Source organism: Trifolium pratense, linkage group LG7 (assembly GCF_020283565.1).
Source record: "Trifolium pratense cultivar HEN17-A07 linkage group LG7, ARS_RC_1.1, whole genome shotgun sequence".
Lineage (NCBI taxonomy): Eukaryota > Viridiplantae > Streptophyta > Magnoliopsida > Fabales > Fabaceae > Trifolium > Trifolium pratense.
The window spans coordinates 1,612,323-1,633,888 of record NC_060065.1 but is presented as its reverse complement, the minus strand read 5'-3'; the positions used below and the strand labels follow the sequence as shown (position 1 = coordinate 1,633,888).

The following is a 21,566-nucleotide window of genomic DNA, read 5'->3' as shown; positions in this document are numbered from 1 at the left end:
TATCAATAGAGATTACGTCTATCAGAAAGTTTAGTTTTATTTTTTTCTTTTCTTGTAACTTCTACTTATTTTTTAAATATACATCTAACTTTTTAAAAAAAAGTCTAATAGAAAGTTAGAATTTTACAACGTGAAAAATGTATAAGTAGTAATTACAGCAAATCTTAAAGATATAAATTCACACTAGTGAGATAGGTATAGTGAACATTCTTATATTTTAAGTTTACTTGAGTATCGATAGTGTCTTAGGCATGTTTAAGAAAACAAATATAATAATATAACATTGGAGCTTGTACGGTTTGTTAACTTCTCAAAAATCTAAAAAATGTTATTTTTAATTTCCTTAACCAGTATTCGGAAACACTGGTTAGCATGACTTTAATATATATTAAGATAAATTTAAATACATTTTATCTAGTATATGATATAGCTATCCAACTAAACATCATAAATACGAAAAAATTAAAATTACCTGCATAAGCAATCGCAAGAGTACACTACACTAAGCTTCTCGAGGTCCCACAAACACATATATCGTATATTATAATCTACAGCACATATTGGCGCTTCTAATAAGTCTTGCATAGGAGTATTGTACATGGCTTATCATTTTGTTATAAGTTAGCATGGTGGCTTTCCATGCAAGACACACACATCACATTGATTAATTAATAATGAGTGGGAGAATTATGGAGAAATTAAATTTGTATGGTTTGAGCCATCTCTTCATTACGGTTTTTCTTCATAACTTATCGACATTCATGGTGGTGCCGGCCATCACAGATGTCACCATGGCTGCGCTTTGTCCCGGACAAGATGAATGCTCAATTGCCATCTACCTCACTGGTTTTCAACAAGCGGTACGTAATTTGTTCCAACTGCATCAAATACTTCTTCACTCATTTATGCTTTCCGAGTTTCATGTTAGTATTGCATTTCGATTAATTAATTGTGTTGTGTTCTATTTTAAGATACTTAATTAATATTTAAGTATTTGAAATTAAATTCTCACAGCTAGAATTTTTTTTTTTTTAAAAGTACGTCAAAGTTTGTTAAATCAATACTCTCATAGCTAGATTAGATAAATGGCCATGATCCCATGAATCGGTGATGTTTGTTTTTGTTTTAATATATATGCAATGCAATGATATAATTGAGGATAACATTATATGGTGATTTTTTTTTTCAATAAAATAATTGTGAGTAGTTAATAAACTCTCTTTTATGAAGACTCGTGTTAAAGACACGGGTGGAAACAATTCTTACCTTGCGACCGAAATATGAATTTATTTTTTTATAATAAAATAATTGTGTATAAATAAAAATTATGATATATATATTGTTGAATTAGATATCAAATTTTCATTTTTCTTGATCGTAATAAACTTAAGATATAGTCCATTCGAACCTACTTGAGTTGGTCTGGGACATGAGAGTATGTTCATTCTTAAGGTCTCAGGTTCGATTCTCTCTAGTGCCAATTTGGGTGAGTTAATTTAGCTTTTTCAAAAAAAATATTCTCCATTCGTACCATAATATAAATTGTTTTAACCATATTACACAAATTAAAAAATGTTATTAATGTTATACGTAAAAGATAAATTATAAGTTAGTTCATAAAATTGTCCTTCATTAATAAAACTTCTATTCTAACCACTATACAACTTGAAAAAAAAAACAATTTTTATCGTCACAAAATCAAACATAAACTATGTTCATAGTGAATGGACAAAATATTCTTCCTCCAGAAAATTTTGTTTTCCACAAATATTGAGACAAAAGTTTTGATAAGAAAAAAAACAGACAAAAGAGTACAACAAAGAAACTTCCTTAGGAGTTAGGAATATTTTGGGAGAAGAATTTAATTTTTAATGGTTATTGGGCTGATTATTGGATCAAGCTGGAGGTAGTTTCCAACTTATATTTTATTGGGCCCACTGGAAATATCAAAATAAAACAAAAGAAAAATTATACTCCACATACCCCCACATTAAAAAGAAAGAAAGGAATAATGATTATATTTTACACTTTTAGATTTTAACTAATTTATTTTTAAAATTTTATTGAATTCTAAAATAAATTAAGTTGTTATAAATATTTTTATTTTTTTTGGGAAAACTCAAATTTTGAATTTTCCAGAAAATTAAATTGTCTAGAATGCGACATTTTCTAGTTTTTAATACTTAAATTAAATTTTCCGAAATTCTGGATAACTCAAAATTCAAAACCTTTTTTTCTCAAAATTATGGTAAATTTAATATTTTTGGAACATATTTTGTTGGGAATATTAAAATTCGAGCTTGTTCGAAGAGAGAAATTTTCTAATACTTATTATGAAAAATGAAAAAAAATTGTTGCTTATATATAAGACTGAAGAGAGTATACGCTATACTTTATTTCGTCGTGTTCATGCGGATGAATAAGTATGTGACTTGTGCAGATGATAGGATTGGGAACGCTTGTGACGATGCCTCTTTTGGGTAGTCTCTCCGATAAGTATGGGAGGAAAGCTATTCTCACACTTCCTATGACCCTCATGATTATTCCCTTGGGTAATTTTTCATTCACTTTCTTCCACTTGTTTAATTAAATGTGGCTTTTTTTTTATTAAAAAAAATAATAATTACAGTGAGAGGATCGTACCTTAGTCCAAGTCTATCTTTTTACTATTAGATCAAACTTAATAGTTGATGTGACTTATTTTATCAAATGTGCAACACAAATTATAATGACCTTAAATTAATAATCACTATCAAATTATATGATTATGCATTATTGATGGTGATGGTTTCACAGGGATATTAGCTTACAGTAGGACAAAAACATTCTTCTATGTGTATTACGTATTTAGGATCATCATTTTCATGATCTGTGATGGATGCATTCCTTGCCTCGCTCTAGCTTATGTTGTAAGTCTTACAGACATTTTGTATCCAAATTCAAAATTTACAATATATGTACCTGCTAATTAAATCTAAAAAACCAATTAACTTAGTCTTATTTTCTTTAATTATGATATTATGATATATAATACAGGCAGATAATGTTCCAGAAAGTGGGAGAAGCACTGCCTTTGGAATTCTTTCAGGGATTGGATCCTCTGCTTTTGTTTGTGGTACACTAGCAGCTCGTTTTCTATCTACTGCTCAAACTTTTCAGGTGTTTATTTCTTCGATTCAAGATAATTAATTACCAATGAATGGAGAATAATTTATGACTTATCAATTGTATTTTCTCCTTTAATAATAAGGTTTCCACTTTTGCTGCGGTGCTCGGAGCAGTTTACATGCAAATTTTCCTTCGAGATTCTGTCATGGATCAAAACAACGTCCTTTGTACCCCGATCATTTCACAGGGAAAGCCAATAATTTCTTGTAAATCGAAATCTAACATGCCGTTGTTGAAAGCATTACGATCTTTGCAGGATCTAACATCTTTCCTCAATAGTAGGTATGTGAATATTTGATTTTTTGTAGAAAATTAAATACATCTTTATGAATGAGTATTTTGGTTTTGTGTATGTCATAATTAATAGTTATACATGGATTATCCAATTTGCAGCAAGATTATCACTCAAGCAGCAATTGTTGCATTCTTCAGTAACCTTGCAGATGTTGGTTTTCATGGTTCAATGATGGTATTTTCCAATTTTCTCCCTTATTATACATATAATCTTTAATGTTTTGTATAATGTTCAAGTTTTAATATTTGTTTTACATGAATTAGAACTAGTAAGCCTAATTTAAATTTAATTAACACTTTATTCTTCTTGTGCAGTATTACTTAAAGGCTCAGTTTCATTTTGATAAGAATCATTTTGCTGATTTAATGATCATTTCTGGTATTGCGGGGACTGTATCACAGGTAATTTTTGCAATGCCTTATCTTAGTTTTCCTTTTGTCTCGTCGAATCTTTAGTTTCTCTGAGTTTATTGTAAATATTAATATTGAACATCGATTATCACAGCTTTTTCTTATGCCGATTTTTGCTCCTACTGTGGGTGAGGCAAGACTTCTTTCGATCGGATTATTTTTTCACTTTTTACATGTAAGCATTTTTCTTCTTGTGAAGTTATATAAAAAGATACAATTTTATAAAATTCTAAATTGGTGATATTGAATGGAATGCAGATGTTCATTTACAGCATAGCATGGTCCTCCTGGGTATGTCTTTTGCTACTCTATTGTTAATTAGTTATAATTAGTCGAACTTGCACAGTTTATTTGATTACTTTTTTATGTATGCTTCTAGTGTCCCTTCGGGGACATCCGATAAAATTGAAACGACACAGAGAATATTAGCATGACCCCTGCGCAAGGATGACACGCACAAATTGAGCCTCTAGTGTCCCTTTTCACTTCCGCCTTCTGTTTTTATGTTTTATTAACTGCTAATGTGTACATGTTGATAGGTTCCTTATGCTGCTGCAATGTTCTCAATTTTGTTTGTTTTTTCACAACCATGTGTGAGTTTCTTTCCTCATTTTATATATTTTTCATTTAAATATGGATTTTCCCCTTTGATTGTCAATGAGTTGTTTCTTGAAAACATAATTTTGATTAATTTACTCTTTCAATTTTTGTAGATACGAAGTATTGTGTCTAAACAAGTTGATCCACACGAGCAGGTATCATTTTAATTGAACACTTGTAATATTTTTGTTACATTATTGGAATTATGTCATCATTTTTTTTATTAATTCATAAAAATAGGAAAAAGTTGTGAATAAAATATAGTGAATTTTTGTTAAAAGAAAAAATGCATGTAAAATTTTGATGATTATTGATTATGCTCTTTACTAATTACAAACCAAATTTTAATGAATGATCTTTATTTTTTTTTTCCTCCTCGATTATCTTCTCGTAGGGAAGAGCTCAAGGTTGCATCTCAGGCATATGTTCAATTGCTCATATTGTATCTCCCTTGGTTTTCTCTCCATTAACGGGTGAGTGAATGTGAAGGTCATTTTTTTCTCATTAGGTTTATATCACCATTACCATAGAAAATTATTAACAACAAGTTATTTCAATTTTCAGCTCTATTTTTATCTGAAAAGGCACCTTTTAGTTTTCCTGGCTTCAGTATATTGTGTATTGGAATTGCTTCGGTAAGAACTTCTAGTTTTATTTATGATATTGTTGAATTTGTTGTGAATATTTTTACAGTTCTTTGTAGTCAAAATGAATGTCCACATAGTTTTTATTAACTTTCTCTAATTTCTTGGTAATTGTAGAACTCTTCTATCAATTTTCCTATGGCAATTTATATGATCAAATTTTGTTTGCAGATGATATCTTTTTTTCAGAGCATGATGCTCAGAGTGGTTCCTCCCATTTTGAGTTAGATGGACATAGTTGACTTCAACCCTAATTATTTAAAAAGATGGTGAATACTCGCATAAAGTGGAATTCTTCTTTATTTGTAGGAGTTTTGTGTCTTCAATTGTATTTAGATGATGAAGCAATGTGTTGAATTGAATAAGCATATTCGTATACGGAAATGTTTCATGAACACATATTTAAAACACATACCCAACAAATATACGGTTGGTATACCATTTTCATCTTTGAAATAATACAGTAATATATTTTCTTTCTCGGTTTGCATACACACTCTTTTTCTCTCTTATATTTGATACTGTGTCAAATACTTGTCGAACAGAATTGTGTTCAAATAGCATGCCTCGTTTGCGGTATAACTATAAGTATATACTTGTTAAGCTTTTCTATGTCCTTACTAGTAAACATCATGTGGCACCAAAGAAGGACACAAATAAATTTTGAATTAGTAAATAAAAATAATAAACATGTATTGGTATATATTAAGCATCTATTGCATATTTCATTTTTGGGTTAGAATCTCTCCATTTTCCATTATTTTCATTTTTTTTATTATTATATAGTTTTGGAAATATTAGCTCAAATCACTTTTATACATCTCCAAAATATTTAAAAACTTTAGTAATGGAAAAAATGAAAATAATTTAAAATTTAGAGGATCTCAACTCTTTATTTTTAGTAAGAAAATTTTGTAGCATAATTATATACAGTGACGGAGCCTGGGCAAAATTGAGAGCTTGAAAGAAGAGAGACAGAACATACCAAATAATGGACATTATGCTGGAATTGTTAGCCTTTTAGGGTTTCAATTTCAAAGAATTTTCGATCGAAAATAAGAAAAAAAGCTATAGACAAATTGCCAAAGTTTTTGATCTTATAAACATAATTTTAATAAAAAAAACAACACATTTGGTTACTGAAAAACTACATTTTCACATTGTTTTAAGAAATACTTTTTATCTTTATTTTACATCCGGTCCAAATATAAATAAAAGGTAGCTTCTTTTACTTTAGGTTGAAGAATTTGATATCAATTTTACACTAAAATAACAGTAAATTTTATACCAAATTACACTAAACTTATATCAACTTTGGTTTCAATGGAAAAATATTTCAAACATGAATGAATTCGCAATAAAATCCATTTTAACCAAATCAATTTCATAATACTTCATTTAAAATCACACATTAATCAAAGGTTAACCAAAATGTAGTTGTTTCCCAGTGATCTCCTTTTGTTTGTACTTGTTTCACCCTCACTTGGCATGTCTTATGCCTTGTTTTGAGGCTTATTAATAAATTTTGCAGTTAAAAAAAAAAAGGTTAACCAAAACTCAGTGCAACATTTCAAAATGTAGATCAAGTAAGGGGCAAAAACACAAATTGAATAAATTACCAATCAAAAAGAAAAATTGTAGAAATAAATACCTTGTTAACATTGAGATTTTGAGGCCAAGCACGAAGAAATTTGTGGAAATGATAAAACATTTCCAATGAAGAATCAAAACTTTTTGGTCCCAAATTCACAACACCAGAGTCTCATCAATTTATATCAAAATTTCATCATCTAAAATTAAAAACAAGGGGTCAAACAGAGTTTCATCAAATTGAACACAAGTGCCTGAAATTGAAAACAAGGGGAACAAACAAACAAACAACCCTTTAATTTCAAGTCTCAACCAACACAATCAATTGCTACAAAACCCCCCTTCATAAGAATTCTATTTTGATCTATATGCCACACAAAAGCAATTTAATCAAAGGCATCCAAAAGCAATTACCTCCTTTGAAGCCTACGGCGACGACGGTGTGGCGGCTGAGAAGGAGATTCTCGATCTATGGCGTCAAAGACGAAGCAAGGCAACGGGATGAGAGATTGAGAGGACAGTGATGACGAGGAGAGGACGCACGCGGGAAGAGAAAGTGAAAACCGTCGCTTATTTTTGCCCTTTTCTATTTTCTTTTTTCTCTTTTTTATTATTCGTTTTTCTCAACAAAAAAAATATGTATTGGGCCGATCCGGAGCAAGTGTCCAGGTTGGCCGGGCCATAAATCCGCTCCTGATTATATAAACAGAGTTGGGATCCTCTCCATTTTTTTCTTTATTTTTTCTCTCAACTACTATAGTTAGTTTTATAATATACTAGACCCTTACCCGTGCGATGCACGGGTGTGATGCGCTGTTTTATATTATAACATAGAAAAATTGAAACTATAAGTATGATCAAAATAAATAATAATAATAATAATAAAAAAGAAAAAGAGTCAATAATAAAAAAAGCAAAGGGAGGAAACAAAATTGGTTAAGCATTGGAACATTATTATAATAATGGAAAAAGAGTCAATAATAAAAAAAACTAAAAATGTTTACTATAATAATAGAAAAAGTAAGGTAAATATTTCTAAATTGATATAGTATATATACAGTTGCCTCTAAATGTGTCTTGAGGAATGAATTTATGGAGATAAAAACCATCACAATATTTCACCGAAAAAAATGATGAATATCTATGCACCGTATATATAGCCATATAGGTATTGAGTGCACATGAATAATTTAAAAATGAAATTGATAAATTTAATAAAATATAAAGGATTTTTAATACATTAACTATGGAACATGCATGATGTAAATGGATGAATTGTGTTTTGCAACCGATGGAATATATGGTGAGTAAGTAGTAAATTGTGGCTCTTTAGTATAAGTTTCTCATGGTTTAATGTGGACAATATGAAAAGTCATTTATATAAATGTAGGTATATGAAAAGTGGATAGAGTCTAGAGATGATAATGATGTAAAGAGAAGTGATGTGGCATTGTAAGTGGTTGACGTGGCTAAATGAAAAAAATTCATTGGTTTAAGTGAATTAGGGTTTCCATAGATAGTAGGAGAACTATCTAGGAATTATATATATAGATATTAAATTATTGAACCACTAAATATCACAACATTGCGTTTTTTATATTTCATAATCTTTAATAATAACAAAAATTGAGAAAGCAAAAAACGAAGAGGATTTTGAATCATAGCATAGTTAATGTGTGAAAGAATGCTTAGAATAAATTAGAATAATTAGATTAAAAGGAAAAATTGAGATTTAAACACAACTTTAAGTGAATTATGCGTAAAAAAATAAATCAAAGTAGACATGTTACTACTTTTCTCTCGTTCTCTTTGCACGTTGTTTCTCACATTCTTCATTTCTTCTAGCCACATGTGTTGTGGCAGTCGACCACCTAAAAATGAATGCCTAAAAAAATCACAAGTAATAATATTAATAAATTAAGCTAAACAAAACTTAATACAAGTATATTACAACTTTAATTGTCATGCCCATAATATTTTTTAAATAGTAGTAATATTAATCAATTAGAGGGTACAAAATTGAATACATTACTTGATTGACGATTTTGCTTCAAAAATGTTCGAAGAATGACTCATTTTAAGTAGCTAGAAAAGAAAATATTTTATTATTATTGATTATAATGTAATTTTTCTGTTTACATTAACTACAAGGATGATTATTTTGTTTGTGCTATTTACAATTTAAATCGAGAATAATTTTTTAAATTTTTTTTGCATTTTTTATTATTAAAGAGTCACTTTTAACATTTGGATATGACCTCCAAAAACTCCGAATCCACAATGTCTTTGCCTTCTACTCCCATTGAAGCTCCGATCAAAACTCACTTCACATTACATATATCTCTCTCATCTCACCTAACCAGCTTTAACAGCGAACAATTTCGACAACAAGTCTACGATACAAGAACTTCGACGACGAAAGTCTCCTACATTCCTTTGTACCCTGTGTTCCCTACATTAACAATCTTATAATAATACATAAAAACTTAGTTATTTATATAAACTATTTCGCATAAACTCAAAAAAAAAAAATTATTCTAAACGGATCAAACTTTTATGTTTTTTCTTTTATTTAATCTACTTAAAGAATTTTGTAAAAATAAAAATGAGAATGTTAACATGTGCCTTAAGGGGACATGTTAAGGAAGCAAAAATAGAAATTATTAAATTTTAATATGTGCATTTTAATTTTTAAAGCATTAAATTTTTTGTATCATTAAATATTGAGTTTCTATATCGGGATATCTTAACTTATGGACTAGGGGTGAACATGAACCCGAGACCCGACTCGAAACCGATATAACCGACAATATATTGAAGCATTCGGTCGGGTGCGGGTCGGGTCTCGGGTCAACAAATTGCGAAAAAACGGGCATGCACGGTTGCATACGGGCGGGTGTGGGTCTCTAAAATTCTATCTCTGCATAACCGAAACCGACCGAACAACCATTAGATGCAAATTAATTTTTTTCATTCTCTCCCTCCCAATCTCATATACTATTCTCTTTGTTATTTTTATCCATTTTTGATATAAGATAAAAATGTTATATTTTACAAAGCTTATAATTAATAATATGGTCATGAAGAAGGTGAGAAAAAATATATATATATATATATTCTAGATCTATTTTAATTTCTACGTCTCTTCTACTTGATATTTTATTGTCTTTAGATCTACATATTGAAATAAAGTAACTGCATCTAACCCTCTTTGTTTTTTTAATTTATTTCGTCTATCATTTGTTGCATTGTGTACGAGGTATTAAACTATTCGAAAATTAGGAATTTTTGGAGAATGGATGAGTTTTAGATATAAACAAAGTTTCGATATAACCCGTAATAACCGACCCGTTCAACCCGCCACCCGTATGACCCGAACCCGAACAAACCGAAGATATATACGGTCGGAATTGAGTCCAAATTAAATGGTTGCGGTTTTTATCGATTTAATGATTTTCGGCCCGAACCCGACCGATGCTCAGGCCTATTATGGACATGTTAACCCAAATAAAAAAAAATCTACTTAAAAGTCTCCTCTTTTGAACTACAGTAGACATCATCCAAGTCCAACGCAGTCATCATGTTCGCTCTCTTATAATAATTTAAGTTCAAAATTAGAAGCAAGTCCAAACAAGAAACAAAACTGGTGGTGGCTAATCTTTGCTTTTTCTCTCTCGCTCAACCAACCTCATTTTCCAAATTCATATTCATCACATTATTATTAATTAATTATTTCTATATATATTTGATTTCATTTCATTTTTCTCCCATCCCAGTTTACACCAAAAACAAAATTCTGTTCGTAACGGCAATGCTGTAGGCTGTCGCCGTTCCGTAACGGCGATTGGTGATAGTGAGCGTTTCATCTTCCTTCTCAACGCTCCCTATCACACCCTCACATTTCTTTCTTTTCTATCTCCGTTGACGGTTCCGTCACCGGCAACAACAATGACTCCTCAGAAATCAGACTCCGTCGTTTACCTTCACGGTAACCTCGATTTGAAGATCGTTGAGGCTCGTTATTTACCAAACATGGACATGTTTTCAGAGCGTTTTCGAAGATTCTTCTCCGCTATTAACAAATGCAGCAATTCAATCAGTGGTAAAAACCATCCACCACGTCATCATCATCATAAGATAATCACCAGTGATCCATACGTAACCGTTTGTCTCGCCGGTGCTACGGTGGCGCGTACGCGTGTTATTTCAAACTCGCAATCACCGAAATGGGAAGAGCATTTTAAAATTCCTTTGGCTCATCCTGTTTCTCAGGTTGAATTATACGTGAAAGATAATGACATGTTTGGCGCTGAATTGATCGGAATCGCAACCGTTTCTGCTAAGAGGATCTTATCAGGTGAATATATCAGTGATTGGTTTCCGATTATAGGTTCTGGCGGTAAACCTCCAAAACCTGATTGCGCGGTTTTTATTGAGATGAAATTCACCAGGTGTGATGATAATCCTCTTTACCGTTCCGGCATTGTGCCTGATCTGGAGAGGTTTTCGGTTCGGGATTCGTATTTTCCTGTTCGGAAAGGAGGATCGGTGACGCTGTATCAAGATGCACACGTTCCGGATTCGATGTTGCCGGGGATTGAATTGGATGATGGTGTTGAATTTCAGCAGGGGAAATGTTGGGAAGATATTTGTCACGCAATATTGGAAGCACATCATATGGTGTATATTGTTGGTTGGTCAATTTACCATAAGGTGAAGCTTGTTAGAGAACCAACAAAACCATTACCAAGTGGTGGAAATTTGAATTTGGGGGAATTACTCAAGTATAAATCACAAGAAGGTTTGCGAGTTTTACTGTTGGTTTGGGATGATAAAACTTCACACAGCAAATTTTTCATCAATACGGTACTTTTTTGTTTTTGTATTCCTATTAATCATTTTAATTCAGGTGAAAGTTATAGATTCATTAGGTTTTTTCAATATATTTTTGTTGATTTTCATGTATTCCTCATGTTTCTAGGCTTGAAGAGAAGATAGTGTTAATTAGTAATATAATTTAAGAAAAAGTAGAAAGTCGTTGTCCCATATTCCCCACTTCTTCCTTTTTCCAAAAATGGAAGAAAAAGTGTTTGATTAAGTAAATCCTTACTTTACCTTACTCTATATAGGAACAGTTTGATGATGTCCCTACTTCTTTAAAAGTGAATTTCCGTATTCAATTTGGATTGTACATGTTGAGTGAAATGTATACCTGGTGACAGATACTTTCATACATGTTGGTCAATGATTTATGATATAGGCTAGCATCTCCAATGCAATGCTGTTAAATTTTAAGAACTAAAAACAGTTTCTAGCTAATTTTTTCTAGCATTGATGTTGAGTGAAATGTCAATAATATGCAAGTAGAGATACTATACAAGGACATGCCCTAGTGGTGAATTGTGGGACGCTTTAAGGTAAATTGAGAACACAACTAGGGGATTGTTCTTAAATCACATGTGAAAATTTGGGGACCACTAAAAGTAACTTCAGAACATCTAACATCGTTCTTAAGAATATCACACTCAACTGTTGTCACCTTCGTTTTACATTAATTTGACTGTTAATGAATTGAGTTACTGGTTTCGCTGTTTGGGCATATTTACTTTCTTTGGCATGCTGCCAAGTTTCATTTGGTGTTTGTTGAGCCTTTTCCGAACCTTACGAGTTAATAATTTGGTTGCAGAATGGAATAATGCAGACTCATGATGAAGAAACTCGAAAGTTTTTCAAGCATTCTTCAGTTACATGTGTGTTATCACCACGATATGCCAGCAGTAAGCTTAGCATTTTCAAGCAGCAGGCATGCTTTATGCTATGGTTTAGTAGCTTTCCTAGACTATTTTATGTTTCTGTTTTTAAGTTCTGCATACTTGATCATTCTTTCCATCCTTTTATAGTATCATTCTAAGTTTTAATATATTATTATTATTGGCCATACAGGATGGATTGTATACACTCATCTAAGATGCTCACATGCATAACAAATTTTTCATGTGAAAATCTAACTCCAAATTACACAAGAATATTATGGTCTCTTTTATCCATTTTCTTTCTTTTCCTCAATCCTTATAATGTCAACTAGCATGCTACTGGATTGGTGGCCATCCTTTCCTTTGTATGGCCTATTAGTTGTAATTTGAAAGCAAACAAAAAAAAACTGTTTTCTTTCACAATCAATAATTGTCTTTTTATGAATCCCAACAGAAATTTTCGAAAGAAAAAAATATTGCTTGGAAGACTTGTTTGACTATATTCATTGCACTACATTTCAGGTTGTCGGAACACTTTTTACGCACCATCAGAAATGTGTGATCGTTGATACCCAAGCACATGGCAATAATCGGAAGATAACCGCATTTATAGGTGGTCTAGATCTTTGTGATGGCCGTTATGATACACCTGAGCATAGAATTTTCCGTGATTTGGACACTGTTTATAAGGATGATTTTCATAATCCCACATTTGTGGTAAGTTAAAAATCTATGTCAATTCTTCTTCATATTAACATTCCAAATGACAGCATTATGAACTTTTCGTTTTTAACCTGACATGTCCGGTTTCTGTTTCCTTCTCTAATAAGTGGGAACATTCCTCTTTGTTTAAAACCTGGTAGTATTTCTTGGCCTGAAGTCTTAATATTCATATACGACATTGTTTTAGCATGTACTATGATTAATATGTTAAAGTAGAGGCAGAAAACTTTGAGCAAGTTCGACATGTTAGAATTCTATCAGTGTTATTGGCACTTCAAATCCAGTAGTAAATGAAAGGACTCAAGAAACATGGAATTTCAAAGAGAATGAATATGACTGCATAATACAGTCATTGAATCTTTAGGAAGTGATTACAATACACAAATGAAAACCTGAGTTAGATATTTATACAGTTGTTAAGGAGGGATCAGTGAGTGTCTAACTAACTCAACTAATCCCAAACAAACGTAACAGTTATAACCGATATGTATACTCTAATACTTCATAAACATAAATTGTCTTGAGGTTTTATTTAATATTGAGATTGCCAGGACACTCTTACCAAGTGAAATTTCTTTTTATCCTCCATTTTAATAATAGGAAGGAACCAAGTGTCCAAGGCAACCATGGCATGATCTGCATTGCAAAATTGAAGGGCCCGCTGCATATGATATACTCACTAATTTTGAGCAGCGATGGAAGAAAGCCACCAAATGGTCTGAGTTGGGTCAAAAATTCAAAAGAGTATCTCACTGGCATGATGATTCTTTGATTAAGTTAGAACGCATCTCTTGGATTCTTAGTCCTTCTGAATCAATGCCAAATGATGATCCTGAATTATGGGTTTCAAAGGAAGATGACCCTGAAAATTGGCATGTTCAGGTTACTAGTTCAATGTCTTTAAAGTATAGTTTCTATTTGCATTTTGTTTTGTTCTTTACAGATGATTTGATTCCTTTTTTTTTTCACAGGTTTTTCGATCCATAGATTCAGGCTCTTTGAAAGGATTTCCTAAGAATACATATGAAGCCGGGGCTCAGGTGACTTAATCTTTTATAAGATGAACTTAACAAGCATAAAGCTGATCTATGGCTATATGTTATAGAGCCTTTGGTTTTCCCATCTCACTAATGAAAATCACCCATTGCAGAATCTTGTTTGTGCTAAAAATTTGGTCATAGATAAGAGTATTCAAACAGCTTACATACATGCCATCAGATCCGCTCAGCATTTTATCTATATTGAGAATCAATACTTCATTGGATCATCCTTTGCTTGGCCATCTTACAAAGAAGCAGGTTTTGGCAGAATATTAATGTTTATTCATGTAACTTGTTGCATCTGCTTACAGCTTTGATTGCTCATAATTAGAGTGTGATTGAATTTTTGTTACTTAACTTAAGAATGTTTCTCAATATTGTAGTGTTTGCAAAACCATGCTCATGCTCACATAGTGTAATTGTGCAACTTCATATTACCATGAGGAATTATAAGCTACGTTCTGTTATTGTGTGGCTAAACTATCTTTATCACTTGAAAATTGAAATGTCAATATTTTTATCATTGTTTTGCTTCAAAACCTGAAACTTGCCCAAACCATGCTCTCTTGATCACTTTGCATTCTGAGCAACTGTATAGCCAAAACATCTATATGGCATGAATTATCCTTTTTTTATCATTGTTTTACCTTCAAATCTGTCCAGTGGGACAAGGTTTGTTTTTTATCGTTGATCTTTTTTTATTAGTATTTTATTTTAACATTTTTTACTAATACTAATAATCCATTCTATGATCAGGTGCTGATAACTTAATTCCAATGGAGTTGGCACTAAAGATTGTCAGTAAGATCAGATCCCGGGAGAGATTTACTGTTTATATTGTCATTCCAATGTGGCCCGAAGGCGTCCCTTCTTCTGCCGCCGTGCAAGAAATGCTCTATTTTCAGGTAATATAGTGTAAAAAGCGTGGCTAGCATAGTATGTAAAATTCTAAAATAGTAGGTAAATTTCCAATCAATCAAATGTTATTGTTATGCTTATTAAGGAGGAATTCACATTTTCAGGGACAAACTATGCAAATGATGTATGAAATCATAGCTCGGGAATTGAAATATATGAAACTTGACAATAGCCATCCACAAGATTACCTCAATTTTTACTGTCTTGGTAACCGAGAGAAGTTTGCAGCTGAAGTTTCAAGTCCAAATAATGCACATTGTGATCATGGCGACACGGTAATTGTTCAAAATGATTTTAGATTTTTAGCACATGCTTAATTGGAGGAGTGCTTTATATATTGAACTTTAGGGGTTGGTCTAAATTTTGTGAACTTTCACCTCACATTACTTATAAACCCTTTTAGTCTCACTATTTTATCTGATATGGGACTTCTATCTATTTTTTGTTCTCCCTAAAGCTAAAATGGTTAATTTATTGAAATAAGACTCATCTAATAGGTTTCCTTGTTCTAGTTATATTTAGGCAAATGCATCCAAAAGTCCTTTAAATTTTACGTTTGTAACAGTTAGGAAAAAATGAGTTTAGGACGTAATTAAATACTGCAGGTCGTATGTTTTAAGGAGTTCAAACTTCAAATAGTTAATCCATTATTTATTGCAGTTCTTGCTTGCTGCATTTCTGTAGAGTACTACTGGATTGTGAATGTGAAGTATATGACCAATCTAGTTGGTCGAAATGTAGTTCAGGGTTGGTATTCTTATTTTGATATCATTAGGTTAATATTTTCCTGCAATAATCATTAGGTTTCAGCTTCACAAAAGTTCCAACGATTTATGATTTATGTACATGCCAAAGGAATGGTTGTGGATGATGAATATGTGATAGTTGGGTCTGCCAATATCAATCAACGATCTTTGGCTGGATCAAGAGATACCGAGATAGCAATGGGCGCATATCAACCCCGTCATACATGGAACAAGAAAATGGGACATCCTCGTGGTCAGGTTTGTACAATGAATTTACTATATATATATATATATATATAGTAAATTTATCTTAAGAACTTCTTTTTCCACCATGTTTTAAAAAAATCGCACATGTCCGGAAGCATACTTTCGGTTGAAAAGAAAATGTTTGTCCGGAATTATAATTCCAAACAGCATAAAACTGTGTTTTCTCTGGAAGTATAATTTTGGACGGCATAAAAACTGTTTTACCAGAAAGTATACTTTTCAATATCAAAAAAAGAAAAAAAGAAAGTATACTTTCAAAGTGACTTTAGGTGAGAAATGAAACTCTCCATCTTTCTAATTCTAGGCCTCTACCCTTAAGAGATCTAAGAAATACACCCCAAGATATCAGTTTACAAAGACTTAATTAATTGAGATATTTGCAGGTATATGGGTATAGAATGTCCTTGTGGGCAGAGCACTTAGGGACCATACATGACTGCTTCAACGAGCCTGAAAGTTTGGAATGTGTGGAGAATGTGAACACGATTGCTAAAGAAAACTGGAAAAAGTATACAGCTGATGATTTTAAGCCATTGCAAGGGCACATTATGCAATATCCCATCAAAGTGAATGCAGATGGGAAAGTATGTTCTTTACCTGGATTTGAGTATTTCCCAGATGTCGGTGGCAAGGTGCTAGGTTGCCGTTCTACCTTTCCCGATGCTCTAACTACATAGATGTAGCATGTTTGGTATCATGTCAAGTTTTCGTTAGAATCATGGTGAACTATGAAGTGAAGGAAGTGTAGCTACAAAATCACAATGCATGTGATTCTGGAAAACCCAATGTGATGCCTAATAACCTTCCATTCTCAAATAAGGGAGAGAATTGGATTGCAGGACATTCCGGGCAAAAATTTAGCGGCTCCTTGCCCCTGATTTTTTATAACTATCCACTGTATAGTATGCAATGGGCTGTGTATGCCACAACCACACTATATATATGTTGTAATGATTGCTTGCTACATAGAGTTTGGGGCTTCAAGTAACTTAATAATAAACCATCATTTCTTAGCCCCACGCCAGTCCCAACGCTTCTTGATTTCTAGGATGGTGTTGCAATTGTTCCAACGGGGACTTCACACCTACCGGTAAAAACAGAGTTTAAAATTTTAGACTTTAGTGTTTTATTTTTATATTTAAAAGTCGTGTTGAGACTTAAGATCAATATGAAATGGATGTCCATCCTCTCTTCTTTTTTTTTTTTCCTTTTTTTTGGATTAAAAAATGGATGTACATCCTCTGATATTGTATTAGTGTTACCCTATTATTCCTTCCTAATTGGTGTACTAGTAGTATCATTTATCAAAGGGGATGATTAAGGTACATGTATTTGAAGTTTGAACACCTAAAAATTAGTAGTTAACTACGTCTAAATTCCTTATGCTGATTGATAGTTACTGAATTTCAATACATGATATATCTAGTAAGTGTAATCAACCACATATTTAAATTTAAACCATATTAATCACTTATAAAGTTGACTCCACTGAAGTAAATGAATTACATCACACCAGTTCATTTCATACAATAGTATTCCATTACAACAACGATTAATTAAGCTCTTCTACAAGAACAAAATCAACAGAAACGAACCATATTATAAAAAGATGTGACAAGACATTTTAATTTAATTAACAGTGACTTGTCCAACCATACCAGCTCCTGCATGAGGTGAACAGTAGAATTTGTATGTTCCCTTAGCATCCAAAGTAACACTGTAAGTCTCACCAGGAGCATTGAGAAGATCTTCTTCAGGCATGGAAATCTTGGCTGCATCAACCCCACTTGGAATCTCGTCTTCATCGAAGATAACGTTGTGAGGAAAACCAGCATTGTTCTTGAATACAATAGTGTCACCAGCACTTACTGTGAAATTGTTTGGAACAAAAGCCAAACCCCCGTCACTAGCACCAAGCAACACTTCAACAGCCATAGCATTGCTAGCTAGCATTGCACTTGCAGCAGTAGCAACAACAGCAACTCCAATATCTTTGAGTGAAGCTCTCACACAAAGCCTTGGTAATTGAGAAGTTGAAGTTGGAATCTTAGCTATGGAATTAACTTTGATTGCGTTAACCTTAAGGCCTGAGAATGATGGAATAGCAACGGTGGTGGAAGTGACTGTGGCCATTTTATCTCAAAGATTAGTTAGTTTCTTCTCTACTGAATTTTGTATGTGTTTGAAGGGAATCAAAGGGGAGACACACAAAGAGTGATTTTTTATAGAATGGATGATAAAGGAGTGGATTGGTTTTTTGTGTGGCTGAGATGTTTGGAGGAATGTGTGATTTAGATAATGAAGATGTGCCACAGAGTGCATGGGCTTAAAGTACGTTATCTAATGAAGATTGTTGTGATTGGTTGGGTTGGATGTTATCCTCCTACGTGGCTTAGATTTTTTTCCCTGGTTTTTGAGGTAGATAAAGCTCATAGTATGCCAAATGAGCCGGTTTTAAAATTTGTCCGGCGCACTATTTAACATTTTCCAAAACAAAAATACAAGATGAAATGATGGTAAAAATACATGTTAGGGTGAGAATTGACTAAGCTTTACAAAGCTTGACTTTGATCTACTAGTACATTAAAAACGTTAGGTTTCTATAATTCGAACCGGCGTTTTGAATCTATAAATCGATAAAAACGCATTCAAATTGTAGAATTTGAAAGGATAATTTTGAAAAAAAAAATGGGAGGGGCGTGAGAAGAGCCCACTTGGATTAACCCATACGTCACTGCACTATTAGAAGATTTAACTTCAGATACTCCCCATTTATACTCCTACCCCCCCTCCCAAAAGAAACACAAGAACTTCACAAAAACACCTTTCATTATAACATTAAAAAAAATGTTTCAAAAATCACATACCCACCAACATACCAATTTTTTTACACTGGAAGTCAATTTTCTTTTTAAAATTGTAAAGTTAAATACCAAAACTATTGTGAAAAAAAACTTGATTGGTTGGGAGACTGTTTAGAGAATTCACCATGAATTCTGATTGGTTGAACCCATGTCATAGTCTAACACGTGGTCAATCATATTTGACAACATGTCGACACAATTTGACTGCTTAGGAGTTTTTTTTTTATTGTCGACGGGTTCGCTAGCTAGAATGTGAACACCCTTCGCAGTGTAGCCAGCGAACAATTTTTCCCCAATTTTTGTATTTTTACACACGTTGTCTAAATTACAAGGGGGTAGAATTGGAAAGCCAGGGGGCGCGTGACGTGAGAGGCTCAGGGGTGTAAAAAGAAGCTAATCATTAAAAGTAAGATCCAATATTTTAAAAAAATGACAAAGGCCCATTTTTTTTGGGTAGATAGCCCATTTATTTTACACACATGGATTTTAATATTAAAGTATTATTATTATTTTTTTATATAATTTTTTAAAAAATTATTATTAATTTATGGGCAGCGCATCATAAGGTACGGTGTGCCTCTAGTTGAATATGAGTGACTTGTATTGAACCTTATAATATATTGGGCGTCCAAATATTATGGGTTTTAGTCCAGTTCGAAACAAAACACGAACTAGCTCTTTTTTTTTTGGCTTTAGACAACACCAATTATTGATATAAAATGTATTATGGTTCATAGCAAGAATATGGAATAACAATAATAGTTTTTTTCTGTTGAATAGTCTAATAATCTGATAATCACAAAATAATTTGATAATGTTGTTTGGGAGTTTTGAAAAATAACAGGCATAGAGAAAATAAAAGAACACAATCACAGCACAAGAATATCACGTGAAAACTTCAAAATCGAAGAAAAAACAATGGTCATTGTCAAAATCAACAACCAAAGAATAAACACTATGTAAAAATTGTTACTTCATTTGTCCCTTATTATAAGTCTCTATTGATATTTTTTACGTATATTAAGAAAAAATGATAGTGTAAATAATGTTAACTTTTTGGGCATTATAATTACTAAATTGTTCTTGGTAAAAATGTGTATTTGTAGTTGACTTTTCATATTTCAATACAAATTAAGATTATGTTTAAAAAAATAATAATAAATATACTAAAAATTTAGAAAAAAACTTATATTTATGAACAAATTTTATCTTTAAAATGATGTTTATAATTAACAACGCATCAAGTACAACAAATAGACTTACTCTTGAGAAACTTTGTTTATAATTTTTTTATGTAGTGGACCAATCCTTTGAAAAGTCTTGAGAGAGTTAATTGTTGGGTACAGGTTTTTGTTTTTTGGTTGTTGTGGTTGAGTGAACTTCACTTTCAATCTCATTTTCACGTCTTTTGGCTGAATTATTGTTATATTTATTTTACTAAAATACAGAGTTTTTGTTTTTTGTTTTTTTCTAACTTGGAGTTATTGTATTGACAAAATTATACACCATTTATCTTATTTATTTGTAATAGACCCTTCTTTTATTTTTTCTCTCTAATAAACTGGTCATTTATTTTTATAAATGTATATCATTTATCTTATTTATTTTTAACATATTCGTCCTTTATCTTTATTTTTTTTTACAAAGATTATTTATCTTTATAAAGTTACACAAGTTAATACTTTATGTTATTCATTTGTAACATGAAGAAGTGGCTGAAATATGAATTCATGCGAAGAGTATGATAAATTTTATAAAATCATAAATGATAATGAACATTTAACTTGTTTATTCTTTTCTTCATCACGTTCATCATATTTTTCACTAATGTATAGCAAAGCATTGTATGGAAGAAAAAAAAATTATGAATTAGTTTATAAAATTGTCCTTCATTAATGGTATAAAAAAGATAAATTGAAGAATTGAAAGAAAATAGAGTAATGCAGGGACAGATCTAGGATTTGATTTTTGGTGTGGCCACAATTTATTAGCATCAACAATTCATGAATCATATACTCTCTCCGTCCCTAAATATAAGACCTAATTTGATCACTGCATGTATGCGCAATGTACAATTTTGATCACTAATATCTTTAATTGTCTATTAGTAAAAATTATAAAAACTTAATATTTTGAAAATATTCATCAAAACAAATTAAACAATACTCCCTCCGTAACACTTTATAAGCAAATTTCACATTTTTAGGTTCATTGCATAATTAATGTATTTGGACTATAATATGGTCCAAATACATTAATTATTTAAAATGTCACTATTTTATAGAGACCAAAAACATATTTAACTCTTTTTTTTTTGTCTAGTATAGCCTAGTGAATAGAAATTTCACCTTAAAAGTGAATAAGTGAAGTGTCCAACATTTAAACCTCGACTTCTGAATAATATATGTTGTCTCAATAAACCAAGTTAAACTCACGAAGACGAAACATATTTAACTATATACACAGATAGACCTAATGTATGTATATATGTATAAAAAAAATTGAGAATTTTGGTGGGGCCAAGGCCACACTAGGCCTAGGCATAGAT

General features: G+C 31.8%; 3 protein-coding genes, 1 long non-coding RNA gene and 1 other non-coding gene across 6 annotated transcripts; 3 read left to right on the top strand and 2 right to left on the bottom strand.

The window, feature by feature from the left end:
• Positions 1-459: 459 nt before the first annotated feature.
• LOC123899317 lies at positions 460-7,438 on the bottom strand. 2 transcript variants are annotated; one of them, XR_006805562.1, is made up of 3 exons: positions 7,122-7,327; positions 6,769-6,907; positions 460-878 (listed from the first exon to the last, which is right to left on the bottom strand). It is a non-coding gene; the product is annotated as an uncharacterized LOC123899317 (long non-coding RNA). The 2 variants fall into 2 exon arrangements; XR_006805561.1 differs by lacking the exon at positions 460-878 and having other exon boundaries at positions 6,614-6,907; positions 7,122-7,438.
• On the top strand, positions 675-5,596 carry LOC123899316 (tetracycline resistance protein, class A). The gene is made up of 14 exons (XM_045950425.1): positions 675-860; positions 2,441-2,552; positions 2,797-2,909; positions 3,037-3,159; positions 3,251-3,450; positions 3,562-3,637; positions 3,778-3,864; positions 3,968-4,048; positions 4,132-4,164; positions 4,413-4,466; positions 4,587-4,628; positions 4,868-4,946; positions 5,038-5,108; positions 5,289-5,596. The coding sequence occupies exons 1-14, from the start codon at positions 675-677 to the stop codon at positions 5,343-5,345; spliced, it is 1,314 nt and encodes a 437-aa protein (XP_045806381.1). The 3' UTR covers positions 5,346-5,596.
• LOC123900247 lies at positions 4,254-4,356 on the top strand. Its single transcript, XR_006805897.1, has one exon. It is a non-coding gene; the product is annotated as a U6 spliceosomal RNA (small nuclear RNA).
• Positions 7,439-10,349: 2,911 nt separating the features above from the next.
• On the top strand, positions 10,350-17,479 carry LOC123899314 (phospholipase D delta-like). The gene is made up of 10 exons (XM_045950423.1): positions 10,350-11,573; positions 12,394-12,510; positions 12,983-13,177; positions 13,784-14,065; positions 14,155-14,223; positions 14,334-14,481; positions 14,980-15,128; positions 15,246-15,416; positions 15,945-16,145; positions 16,538-17,479. The coding sequence occupies exons 1-10, from the start codon at positions 10,656-10,658 to the stop codon at positions 16,829-16,831; spliced, it is 2,544 nt and encodes an 847-aa protein (XP_045806379.1). The 5' UTR covers positions 10,350-10,655; the 3' UTR covers positions 16,832-17,479.
• A 121-nt stretch (positions 17,480-17,600) lies between these two features.
• Positions 17,601-18,449, bottom strand: LOC123899315 (plastocyanin). Its single transcript, XM_045950424.1, has one exon. It carries the CDS (start codon positions 18,285-18,287, stop codon positions 17,784-17,786), a length of 504 nt encoding a protein of 167 aa, XP_045806380.1. The 5' UTR covers positions 18,288-18,449; the 3' UTR covers positions 17,601-17,783.
• Between the last annotated feature and the right edge of the window lie 3,117 nt (positions 18,450-21,566).